The 12,789-nt window shown below is 36.5% G+C and overlaps 1 protein-coding gene across 3 annotated transcripts; it reads left to right on the forward strand.

The window, feature by feature from the left end:
- Positions 1-5,847: 5,847 nt before the first annotated feature.
- LOC18436003 (uncharacterized) lies at positions 5,848-11,514 on the forward strand. Of its 3 annotated transcripts, none has more exons than XM_088873547.1 (4): positions 5,848-6,199; positions 8,805-9,982; positions 10,415-10,692; positions 10,988-11,514. In XM_088873547.1, exons 3-4 carry the CDS (start codon positions 10,439-10,441, stop codon positions 11,214-11,216), a joined length of 483 nt encoding a protein of 160 aa, XP_088729673.1. In that variant the 5' UTR covers positions 5,848-6,199; positions 8,805-9,982; positions 10,415-10,438; the 3' UTR covers positions 11,217-11,514. The 3 variants fall into 3 exon arrangements, with proteins under 3 accessions (XP_088729673.1, XP_006846097.1, XP_088729674.1); XM_006846034.4 differs by having other exon boundaries at positions 8,805-9,379; XM_088873548.1 differs by lacking the exon at positions 8,805-9,982.
- The last annotated feature ends 1,275 nt before the right edge of the window (positions 11,515-12,789 follow it).

Raw genomic sequence — 12,789 nt, forward strand, 5'->3', positions numbered from 1 at the left:
GATATCTTTTTATCCCTAAGAAAGGTTCTTCTCCCTCCAAATTTTAACTTACCTATATCTTAAATATATCATATAATTTTTTTCTAAAATTTATGAAAACCCTACATCATCCTTAAAACCGTACATCATACTTAAATTTGTGGGTCATGATGACCTCTCTTTCCTTATGGACTAAACTCTCTCTTTTGTCTTGAAAGTCATAGGACATCCTAAAATTTGTGGTTATCGTGATCTCTCTTTCCCTATTGGATAACCTCCCTCTAGTTTCTCTACAAATAGAGACGTAAGATAGAAATAAATCAAGTAAAGGGAGGCAAATCACATCTTTTTCTTTTTTAAGAAAATAAGATTTTTTATGTTTATGAAATACAAATATATCATAAATTCTCACCATAAACTCTTTTTATTGAAAGTCATGTGCCCTACATTATCTCTGAAGGTGGTCCCTCTTTATTCTCAAGACATGTGTCGAAGGTAGGTTTCTCTTTATTCTCGCGACAGATGTTTACTCCTTAACTGCAGCTTAATAATATAGTATTGATTTTCTCACGACAGGTGTTTACTCCTGTGACTTAATAATGTAGTATAGATTGTTAGGATATGGATATCTCAGATTCATATTGATATACATCATTATGGATGTATAGGTATATATCTCTTGATAAGATTAAGTATATAGAACATACGATACTAAGTACTCATTAAGTTAGTTTGGTGATAAGAGATCCTACTATTTATCTCTATCTCCAAGAATCATATTATATTTATCTCATGTAATTGTGTGATTGTTATATATATATATATATATAGGTATTGATGTAAATATTCATCCAAAATAGTAAAGATGTAGCTTAGCTGGTTGGGCTTTGGATCTGTGGATGTAAGGCTTCGACCTGAAGCAGTTCTCGCTCCATTTTATGCATGTATGCGGTTCTCTCTCCATTCTCTCCATTTTATGCATGTATACGGTTCTCTCTCCATTCTCTCCATTCTGTGCATGTATGCAATTCTCTTTCAATTCTACATTTTGTGCATGTATGCTTCCATGCACGTAAATGTTATGTTCTCTCTCCATTCTCCATTCTCCATTCTCCATTCTCCATTCAATGTCTGTGTATGTATGCTCCTACGAATTCTAACATACAAATTCTAACATGGTACACTTTTAGTGGTCTTTCGATCAAGTGTTCCAGATTATATCTCTTCCCTCTTGCAGACTATTCAAGCATGCCAATGCCAGTGAGAGCAGTGGAAGTTTCTTTGACAACTTTTTGGTTTCAAGATTCCAGTTTCAATTTCAGTTTGATGATCGAATTTCTCAATTCTGGTTGATGATCAAGTTTTTCGTTACTTGATCATGTTTGATGATGGAGTTTTCTATTGCTCCATCTTGTGTCATGTCGTCGAGTTTTTCGTTACTTGATCCCGAATCTTCTGAAGGAGAGAAAAAGAAATATCATTTTCTTTTAGAGCGAAAAAGCCTCTAGAAAGAAAAGAAGCCTCTGAGAGAGAAGATCTTCAGAGAAGAAAACCTTAAAGAGATAAAGTCTCTAGAAGAACGTAGAGTGCCCAAGAAATGTTCCCCAGATAGAGAAAGTACCTAGAAAAAAAGTAAAGATCCCAAGAAATGTTGTTTCTTGGCCCAAGAAATCTTCTTTCTTGGAAGACCATGATAACCCGTGAAATTTATCATGGATTTGATCACTACTTGTTTTTTTTGGCAACTTAGTATTGGTCAAACTCCAGATGCTTTGCGTCAAACTCAAACTCCAGATGCTTTGCGTCAAACTCAAGATGCTTTGACCCAAATCATCTGGGTTTGAGGGGAGTGTTACGATATGGATATCTGGCGTTCTTATTGATATACATCATTATGGATGTATAGGTATATATCTCTTGATAAGTTTAGGTATAGATAATAAAAGATCAAAGTTACTTCGTCATCAAATTAGTTTGGTGATAAGGTCTTCTATTATTTACCTCTATCTCCAATAATCATACCATATTTATCTACTGTAATTGTGTGATTCTCCTATCTCCTGTAATTGTGTGATTCTCCTATCTATATAGAGTTACTCATTAATATAAATATTCATCCAAAATAGAATTACTTATTAATGTAAACATTCATCCAAAATAGTGAAGATGTAGCCCTTTGGATCCGTGGACATAAGGTTTCAACAGCCAGTTGGGGTTGGGCTTTGGACATAAGGTTTCAACAGCCAGGTGGGGTTGGGCTTTGGATATGTGGGTGTAAGGCTTCGGCCTGAAGCACGTAAATATTGTATTCTCTCTCGATTCTCCATTCAATATATGTGCATGTATACTCTCACAAATATAACATAGATAATACATATTAGTGCTACGCATCAATCATCTATCTTTAAATTTTGCCTAGCAACCTCAGTTGCTCTTTGCAGCCATCTCGAAATAGTCTAGCCAATAGAATGTGTGAAAAAGAATAGAGAGAGAAAGTGAGGACTTTTGTGAACCTGCGTTAGATGATACCAATGTTTTAAAAAACAGATTGGTGACCCAAACATATTGGTGACCCGAATCGTCCATCTGCTTATTAAAACATAAAAAAAATTGAAAAAAATAAAAATGCGGAAAGTTCTTATGGTTTTGTCAGAGAGCCATTTAGAACGATGCTGCCTCATGAGAAAACCGGTTGGATCTCGATATTTAGTGGGAAAAAATTCTCTAGCAATGATTATTGCCCGATTTTTATCTGTTTGAACTTTGAAGCCCTCTTATCCCATGCGGTTGAGATTTTAGGCAGATTTCAAATTGTTTGAGCTTAGTTAGAGACACTGTTGGAAAAGTTGATTCGGGCCGATTACTTGGCCCATGCTCCCAACCAACACCCGAGTTTGAGAAATCGGGCCGAGTATTGTAGCACCTGAAAATTATTAAAAAGAAAAAGTACCCCAAAAATAAAAAATTAGAAACATTTATTCAAAATAAAATTTAACAAAACACAAATAATTGTAGTTAAAAAAGCAGCAAAAAATAGATTTGAAAAAATGAGTTTGTGACTAAGAATATTTTTAATTTGTTTAAAAAAATAAAAAATATAAAAAAATGTATTTATAACCAAAATACTTTATAATCTTTTTCAAAATAATATTATTCTAATAAAAAACATAATAAATAAACATGTTTATAAATATATTTCTTGTATTTCTATAATTTTTTTTTAAAATTCCAGAATTAGATCCTAATTCGAGATTACTAAAGCTCGCTAACTGTTCGAACTCGTGTAAACCCGACGGAGCATAAACTACTCGGCGGAATATAAACAACTCGGCCGACTCTACAAACGCAGAGAGAGGAAATGAAAGGGTAGGGAAGGAGAGGAGAGAAGAAGTGCGAAGAGAGAAAATTATTATTTTTAATTAAAATGGCGAAAGACAGGGTGAGGGCGCATTAGACATTTCGATAAAAGATAAGTGTATATTTCGGAACTACTCTCTACCTTATCCAAAAGGAATTGCCTCATTTTTTTTACGCGCAAAAACAGTATCTTTTGGCCGAAGTGCTGGACGCCTGACTCATAGGCTTCCAGATGGATTTTCCCAGAAGTTGCGGGCGTTACGTACAAATAACGTTCAGGGTAACACCTCCAGGTCCTCACACGATCGCCCGAGATCACGGGTATGTTGTGAAAGGCGCCTTTTTAAAACACAAGGGCTGTTTTACTCAAAATAACGGCATGGAAAAACATTTGGTGGTCTGGCGGCTTGTTGGTATCTCGCTGGAAACACATATTGAGGGTTTTCTTGATCCGGAAATTTAATTTATCATCTTGACTGAAGTCTTTTTTTTTTTCTTCTGAAATAGTGCTTTGAATCATATCTCTCTTTGAAGGAGTCTGCCAAAATTTGACTTGGATAAAGTACTCAAACTTGGGCCAAGACAAGTTATCACTGGGGGAGTCCAAGTAACGGAACAAGTTTAAAAAATAAAAATGAACACAAAAAAATTACTTCATATTATATAACCTCGCATGTTTTAACATTAAGCACCAAAAAGAATTTTGGTTAGGTATTCCTATTTCATGGGATGCCGCCCTCCACCAACTCCGCATGCTTAAAAAAACACAAGGTCTATTGGGTTAAAAATATTAAAAACGGTGCATCCGGGGGATTTTGAACCCTCACCACCATCGTAAAGAGGTGGTCACACTACCCAAAAAGCCACTTAAATGTTTCTTATTTGGAATAAATATATTGATCGATATAACATAGGTGTAAAGCAAAATAATAACTCGGCTGTGTCCGACTCTATTGGACTCAGCCGAGTCGCAGCACACTTCCATTAAGATGGATTGGGAATTGCTCAATTTGAAGGATGTAAAGATCTAAAATTTTAAAAGCCACAAATTTATTTTCTTGTTTTTTAAATTGGTATCACGAAAAATTACAAAAACCCCCTTTGATCCAACTTTCTTTACAACTTTTCCACTCAACTTTTTTATCTTAACTTATACCCTAAAAGTAACTGTCATAGCAAAGACCTAAGTTAAAAAGTCATAGTTTGAAAAACGAAAATACGATTGCTTGTACATGAAGGCGCCACACTTACGTAGACGTTCAATCACCAAAGACAGTCCAGCACTTATTACTACCGGACCGAAACCCATACCATATTAACTACCGGACCGTAATAGAAATCTGTTAAGCCACATGCAACTTATGCCAGACGTAGGCATCATAATGCCAAACCGACAAAACTGCCAAACTGCATTTACAAGTGCTGGTATGAGGCATCATAACTGCCATGCCATAACAACAATATGTCGGACTACACTTATAAGTACCGGACTAACAGCATTCAACGACCAAGGGAATTAAAGAACTATGACTTTTTTGCTTGAAAAAAAAAAAAAGTTTAGTTTTGGTAGTAGTTACAATAAAAAAGTTACTTAGAAGGGAGGGTTTTTCTGTCATTTTTCCTCCAAAAATAGTTCACCTTAAGCATGAGACCATCGTTCCCGTTACATAACAGTGACGGTAACTCCTTGGATGATTTCGGTTTTATGAAGTAGTCAACGATGAAAAGCCAAAAATAAAAAAAAAGAAGACGACATAAATATCTTCTTAATTACATGTCATGCTTCACCGCCACGTGTCGGTTAAAGGCTACGAACCGCCTTAAGAAACAGGAAAAAAAGGAGTTATATATAATGACCCATCGTCAACCCCAAGCCTTAGCTCAAAAGCTCAGAGATTTTTGATCGCAGATCTCATTGAAACCCTATTTTTCGAGCTCCACCTAAGCCGAATTCTCGATCTTCACTCAAAAAAACCCTAACTTTCGATGATTGCCTGTAAAAAAACCCTAATTTTAGATGGCTTTCATTTTGCCTGCAAATAATCCCTAATTCAAGTTTCGATTGGTCTCTGGTTTGCCTGGATTTCCTTGACTTATCTGAAACCCTAAGCTATCACCATTATTCCTGCTAAGAACTATTAATGCGCACATTTCTCCATGGGCTGATTAAATCCGTACTGGTTGATCATGTCGTCGCAGCAAAGTTTGGCAGGGATTTGTTCTTTAATTTAGGGTTTCAGTGGCGCATAAAGTTTTCTGATTGCTAGATTGTGATTCCTGTTTCTAAGTTTGGTGTTACGGGAGCCAGCTCAATCTGGATTGAGGATTCATTGCCTTTGGTATTTGAAATTGGATTAGGGTCTTGAGTGCTCGATTAGGGTGTTCTTTGGGAAGTTAGGGTTTTTTTGTGACTCTAGGAGCATCGACAATGTCTTCGGTGCTCGTAGGGTTGGATTACTTGGCTGTGATGATGGGTTTGATGTCTTTGTTCCATGGTAGTTCATGTTCTCATCGTCTGAAACAACTTGAAAAGTGGAGTAGGCGTGGTAATTTGAGTTGATGCTTTGTTTGAACAAGATGGAGTCTCAGTTTTAGTGGTGGTTGGATTTTTCGGAGTTCAGATCTCTTGGTAAGATTAGGAATAACAGCAATATATCACTCGCTCTATCTTGTCTACAAAGAGGCTGATTCTTCCCTGAAGGATAGGGGAGGGGATTGTTACTGGTGGTTTTTTCTTTTAAGTTCTTGGTGATTTTACCCTTTTATCTGTGATCTTGGAGGAATTTAGCATTGGTTGGGAATACGTCTCAGGCGTCTTTAAGTATTGGTCGGGATTATTGGGAACTTCAGAAATCATTTGGAAGTAAGGCTACTTATTCATTTTCTTGTATTATTATTTACATTTCCAATTTCACGAGACTTGTTCTCTTATTCTTTTACCCTTCTTCATTTCCATAGTATTTTTTATTCAGATAAGTAAAGCCACTTTAGCTGTTTAAGTTTGAACTTTTTTTAAATTTGGAATCATAATGTTGTTTTGTTGTAATTGTTTATTTCTTGTTCTTGTTATTATTGTTTTGGGTGCTTATTTTTTGGATGACGTATGATTTGTCTCCTGTGTAGTCTCAATTGTGAATTGGTTTTTCTCTCTTTCTGCTTCTGAAATGTTTGCTTTGGTTTGTTTTTTCTATTGGTTGGATGACAACATGTTAACATTCTGTGAATTTAATGTGTTTCAGAGCTATGCAAACTATACTTTTTGATCAGGCATGATGCATATTTATTGAAGCCTTCTCGGGGTTTTCTTTTGTTTTTTAGCTTGTGTTGTACGATGACATGATATGTGGTGGTATATTATTGAGATTTAGAACCTTTATGTGCAGTCACATTTTCAATCCAACCTGCTATTTCTTTGGCCCACTCATTTTGTTATTTTCTGCAATTTCAGAGTTAGGATCATCGAGGGGTATTTTGTTTTACCCACTACGAGTCTAATGAATTGTGAACTTCAATGAGATTTCTGGCTAATGTTAGGTATGCATGCCTGCTAATATGTCATAGACTAATAGCATAAAAACTGGATCGTTTATATCATATTATGAGGGGTTAGCTTAGAAATTAAAAACCAGGCACTTGGAAATGCTCAATTGCTCACTTATGAAGCTGCATTTCTTTCCAGTTGCATATATGCCCATGGGGAATCATTATTATCTGTCTACCAGGTTCTTTAGCTGTTCTGTTGTTCGCATTGTGCAGTTCTCTATGGGATCAAATGATTTCCCTGCACATTATATCAGAAGTCTTCATGTCTTGAAGGATAATTGACATGGAAATATGGAATCTGTAAAATTTCCAGTCATCTTGAGCCTAGAAGATGTGGTATTTGTACACAAAAGGCTTGTTCATTTTGCTTGTTATTTCCCATTCTGCTTGTGACTTATGCCCCTAGCTTCTGAAAACTAATCTTTGAGCTTTAGCCATAGTTTATTTAAAAAGTAAATGTGATTATTGAGCATATTTGTCAAAATGGTTTACCTACCTCGCACATGTTACTATGTGATTCTCATCCACACATCTCACTTCTTCAAATTTAGGGAAATGCTAGTAGTGCCTGCATTGTGTGTGTGTTCACATGCGTGTGCGTGCATTCCATGTGTGTGTGTGTTGCAGATTGAACTTCTCTGTCACTGGAATCAGGAAGCCCAAATATATTTACAAAGTGTAACTAATCAAAAAAGAATATTGCCCTGATGATATGGTTATAGAATATAATATTGTTAGCCCATGTGTGTGAATGCACCGTGTGTGTGTGTGGGGGGGGGGGGGGGGGGGGGTAGGGGTGTGGCTGTCAGTGAATCATGAACCCCAACATGTTTAGAACGTGTAGCTAATAAAAAAGGAATATATTTTTTAAAGAACACTACCCTACTGATATGGTTATTGGATTTAATGAAAATACTGGTAGCCTATAACTGAAGGGCATTATATGATCTTCTTGTCATTCTGGTTGACCCAGAATTGGGTTGCTGTTCGTCAGATTGTTGTTTGGTAAGGTTTATTGTGGTCCAATATTACTTCTTTTAACACCTGTCTTTGTGAAGGTCTTTTGATTCCCAGGTTTGGAAGGATTTTTATCAATCTACAACCTTTTGAGTTATGTTACTGATGCTCTGAGTTTGTATTACATCTATTGGATTTTGATGTGCTATCTAACATATATATTATATATAACTTGTAAATGCATAATGTGCCCTTGTGTGTGCGCCTTTGCCTTTGCTTACATGCATGTGAACTTGCCGTGCATGCACAGGCACAGGATTGGCACATGTGTGTGCCACATGCATCTCTGGTTAACTTCTATACTTGTAGGAACTATTATTCTTCTGAAGTATAAGATCGCTCCGTACCCTTTTTATACTGCCTGCTTATTCATGCTCACTGTGGAGTTCTGAAAGAACATTTGAAGATTTTTGAAAGCTAAGTCTTTAGCAAGGTTTTGTATTTTTATTTTGTTCCTTTTTCCTGGTATCCATCATGTATTCATTATTATTATCATGAGCACAATATATATTATATGGGCGAGGAATAATTTTGGCATATTTTCATGTGATGATTCTTTTAACTGTACCTTACCTTTCCTTCTTAATCTCTATCACTTCCTGTTGTTGGCTACATATCCTAGCTACCATACACTTTTGGCATCGGATTTTGCAAATGTAGTGATGGCTTCAGTAGTTTGATCACCCTTTTTAATAAACTGTATTATTGATGATAGCAGCCTTCTAAACTTAAGTATTCATGTATATTTCTTACATTAGGTGCCTTTTATAATTATATTTTGAGCAATCCTTTTATAATTATATTTTGAACAATCCTTTTTCCTTCGGTGGCCAGACTTCTAGCTTGTCACATGGAACTGACATTTACTAATTTTGAAGTTCCTTAAATTCTTTTTATGTGGCAACCAGGATATTATTAAATGGACACTTTATCTTCTTGCATTGAAACTGCTCCTAAGGATTTTGAATTTAATTTGGATTTGAGTCGTCTTGCTTGTGACTTGACGAGCTTACACATGGGACAAAAGCTAGATGCGGAATCTATCGGAGAATCAGCTGAACTAGAACATCATGAAGAATATAATATAGTTACAGGGAACAGCAATTTGCTGACTGAAGAGCTTAGATTTCCACTTGATAAGGGCCTAGTCAATCAAGATCTTGAAGGTCTTGGATTAGATTGTAATGGATTTCAAGAACCAACAGAGTTATCCCAGCTAGATAATGAAATTATGCATCATGATAAGACAAAGCATCTGGATGGCACTACCAATGAGGTTGGACAAGTCCCGCAGACTGAAGCAGGCCAGATTGTCGAATCTACTTCAATGATAAGGAAGGGCTTGAACAAATGTGCAACATTTCCCTGTTCGCAGATGTTGCTTCTTTCTCCTATACAAGTCAATAAAAAGGATGGGATGCAGGGCCCGTCTCATCCTGGTGAAACTTCACTTTCATATTCTGCTCGATCAAGCTCGTTGCCTGTATGTTTCTCATGGCCAGTATGCCTATTTATTATTTGCAAAACTTCTTGATTAAATATTTTTTGCAAACCTACTTGATTAAAGATTAACCTGATAGCTTTGTAGTGTTGTGTTTTTGTTATGTATTTTTTTTTCTGTTCTGTATCTTGCCCAGCACTCTAGCTTGTCCTCTTCTGGAAAACGGTATGATGTCTATGCGGCCTTGTCTTAATGAGGGGCATAGCTGGTATATGCCTAGTGATGCGTGTAAAATTTGTGAATCAAATCTCTTCTATAGTTTTTCACAATGCTGTTCAACCATTATTTTCTGGGTGTGTTTTATATAAGGTGTCGACTTTAAACAATCAAAGTAAGGCGCACCTCTAAATCTTGCTAGAAGATGCAATTTTGTTACCAAAACCTCTTAAGATGACCTAAAATGAAAGCTAAAGCACTGAAAATGATGCACATACCAAGCACAAATATCGATGCTTAATTTTTTTGTAATGAATAACATAGATGCACTAATTTTGGGACTTGATATCCTTTTCTGTTTCATATCCAAACATCTCGAGGCCAAGAGGATCAATCAAAGGGTTTTTCAACATTGAACAATCTTTTCAGGTGGATTTTTGAGTTGCACCTTATTTCTATAGTAGCTTAAGGTTGACACCTTACATGAAGTTTTTCCTTATTTGCTGTGTGAGTCTTTTAAATTTTGTGAACTAAATCGCTTCTATGGCCCCTTGTTTGGAGTGTATTAGATGAGTTCCTTTTTCATGCCTTTTGCACTATTTATTTCATAAGGGGCATTAGCAACCCTTTCCATACCCATAGATTTATTGTTAGATGACTAATCCACCACACTTGCTTTAACCTAAGAACTATATGTCATGTTGGCACTGCCTTTTTCTTGAACCATGGCATGAGCAAGAATTGAATGTAACAAGTCCCTCGTCTCATTGAATATGACATGGTAATGAATTGCCTCTTCACTTACCGTAGAAATGGAGTTCCTGTTCCTGAATCTTGTTTGCCTTTTCTGAGCTCTTTCAGACCGACTTCAAGCTCGTATCTGCCATGAAAGGAGGTAGAGAGCAGCAGGGGATCTCCCCCAAACTGAAACTAGCTGTTAAATGGGCACCTGATGTGTATGAACCCACCCCCACTTCTCTCTCACACACTGTGAGGAACCATCAAAGGGCTAAGCCCAAGAAGAAGGACCACAACAAGAACAAGCATGGCAAGGGAAAATCTTCACGTGGGTCAGGCAGCGATAAGAAGCAGCACTACCACAGGAGAAGCACAGGCTATAACGAGTTCCGTTGCATAAGGTTCTAGTCTCTCTCTTTTTTTTTTTTGGAGATAGAAAGCTCTATAACCTTTTGAAGTAGAAAACCATTAGGGGAGGGGGGAGGGTTGTGTGCATTTTTGGTTTGGGGGTTGACTGAAGTGTGTACTTTGGGTTTTTATTTTTATGTTAGAGTCTTCTGATAATTCCCAAAATAAGACTCGAGCATTGGAACTATTGAATGGAGAATTTGATAATAGTCTTATCCTACTGAAGTGGTTAATGTATTGAGTTAGGAGGGGGGGCTTAAACTGTTTGTTTGTTATGGTGTGTTTCAGGTTGCAAGCACCTATTCCTTTTGGTGAGAGAGTGATTGAGAATTTGGACTTCCCAAGGAAGTTGGTTGAGTTAACAGAAATCAGGGATGTTCAGGAGAGGCGGGAAGACCCTTTGGAGACTAATGAGGTTGCAGATTTTGCTGTTAGCAGCCAGGATTCAAAGTGTGGAAGTAGCTTTCTACGTCAGGTGTTTGGAAAGGTACATCTTCCCTTTGCCGAGGCCACCTGATTGGTATTTTCATTTGATGGATATTTTGGCCTGCTTATGCAGAAGACTAGAACACAACTCTCTGTTTCTTGATGGTTTCTCTTTCCTATGTTGGGGATATCAATTTGGTCTGTTTCTCTTTCTTTTGGGTTGTTTCTCTTTCTTAAAGGTTTCTTTTTCCCATGTTGGGGATAGCAATTTGGGGTGTTATCTTTTGTGAGTATAAATGGGTTTTTGACTTTCACTTGTTTGTTTCCTTTGGATGGCTGTCCTTGATGTAAAAAATTTATGATATATAACGGAACCCTTGTTTCTATAATCAGAATATGGTAGAAAAAGTAAAAGCACCTTACGTACAGCTCCGAGTTGTCTTCTGTCTTAACAAATCAAGGTCTGAAAATATGGACTCTAGCTTGGTTCTGGATATGGGGCTGGATGGGCATTCGAATTGGCATCTCCATAAATTGAACTTTCTTAAATTTTCTAGAGATAATTTTGGTAGAGCTATTTTAAAAAGGAAGAAGATAACAATGGTAGAGTCAAGGCAAAGAAAACATAAAAGAACCAAAGGGACTTCAGTTTTATATTAAAAAAAAAAAGATGGTATGCTATGAGACTATTTAACTTTGTTACAAGAAGGTCATAATTACTCCAAACCATTAGATATCACATTAGATTGCTTGGGTTATATCCATGAGTTTGAGAATCCTGTTTTGAACTTTCTAATAATGACTCTCTTACAACCACTCGAGATTTGAAATCTGACAGATGACTATTTGGGATTTGCTTGTCAACATCATTAGAGCCTTTCTCTAACTATTTAGTGTCGGCTATATGAATACTGATCTGAGAGATACTGTAGTAGGTTCAATAATCATAGAAGGTTTTGACAAAGATTTAGTTGGCTGTCTACTTAATACTATTCAGCTGCTTTACTCAGGTGTAAGATGGGTTAAGGGAAAGTTTTGAGGCCTTAACCCTTCTTAGATCATTGTGACCTTGTACAAAAGTAACTAGCCTCTTTGTATTTTTTTCCAAAGAAGTAAATAGTCTTTTTGTATATTTTTCAAAGGCTATATTGCCATTTTGATTAAATGAAGTAAAAAATTGTACATCTTAGTCATATGTCCACCGCCTTCTAAATTGTCTTGAGGTATTTTTGTCTCCTGCACAATAATATTGGCCCTCGACTTATTCTGTATGAAATGTAGCCCCCATTACTCCCCCTTATGTTCAATTTTCCTATTGGAATTCAATCCTACTCATGACATAGATTTACATATCCAATTATATTCTAGAAAGGCTCTTGCAGAAAGACAACTTCAAAAAAAGAAAAAAAAGGAAAAAAAAGGCTCTTGCATAAAGAAGAATCTCTCTCTCTCTCTCTCTCTCTCTTTCTCACACACACACACAAATTGGAAGCCAAACTGTCTATTTTATCTAAAATCACATAGATCTAAGGTTCATGTTGTTCAGAAAAGAAGTAGCCACATCTTAAAGCTTTCATCTATTATACTCCCGTTTCATCTTGTGGTATCTCTATTATTAGGGAACCTGAAGGCTTCGCTGCATCCCAAGTTCCCTCTCATGTTAA

Source organism: Amborella trichopoda, chromosome 8, assembly GCF_054954075.1.
Source record: "Amborella trichopoda isolate Santa Cruz 75 chromosome 8, AtrichopodaSantaCruz75HAP2 v2.0, whole genome shotgun sequence".
NCBI classification, from domain to species: domain Eukaryota; kingdom Viridiplantae; phylum Streptophyta; class Magnoliopsida; order Amborellales; family Amborellaceae; genus Amborella; species Amborella trichopoda.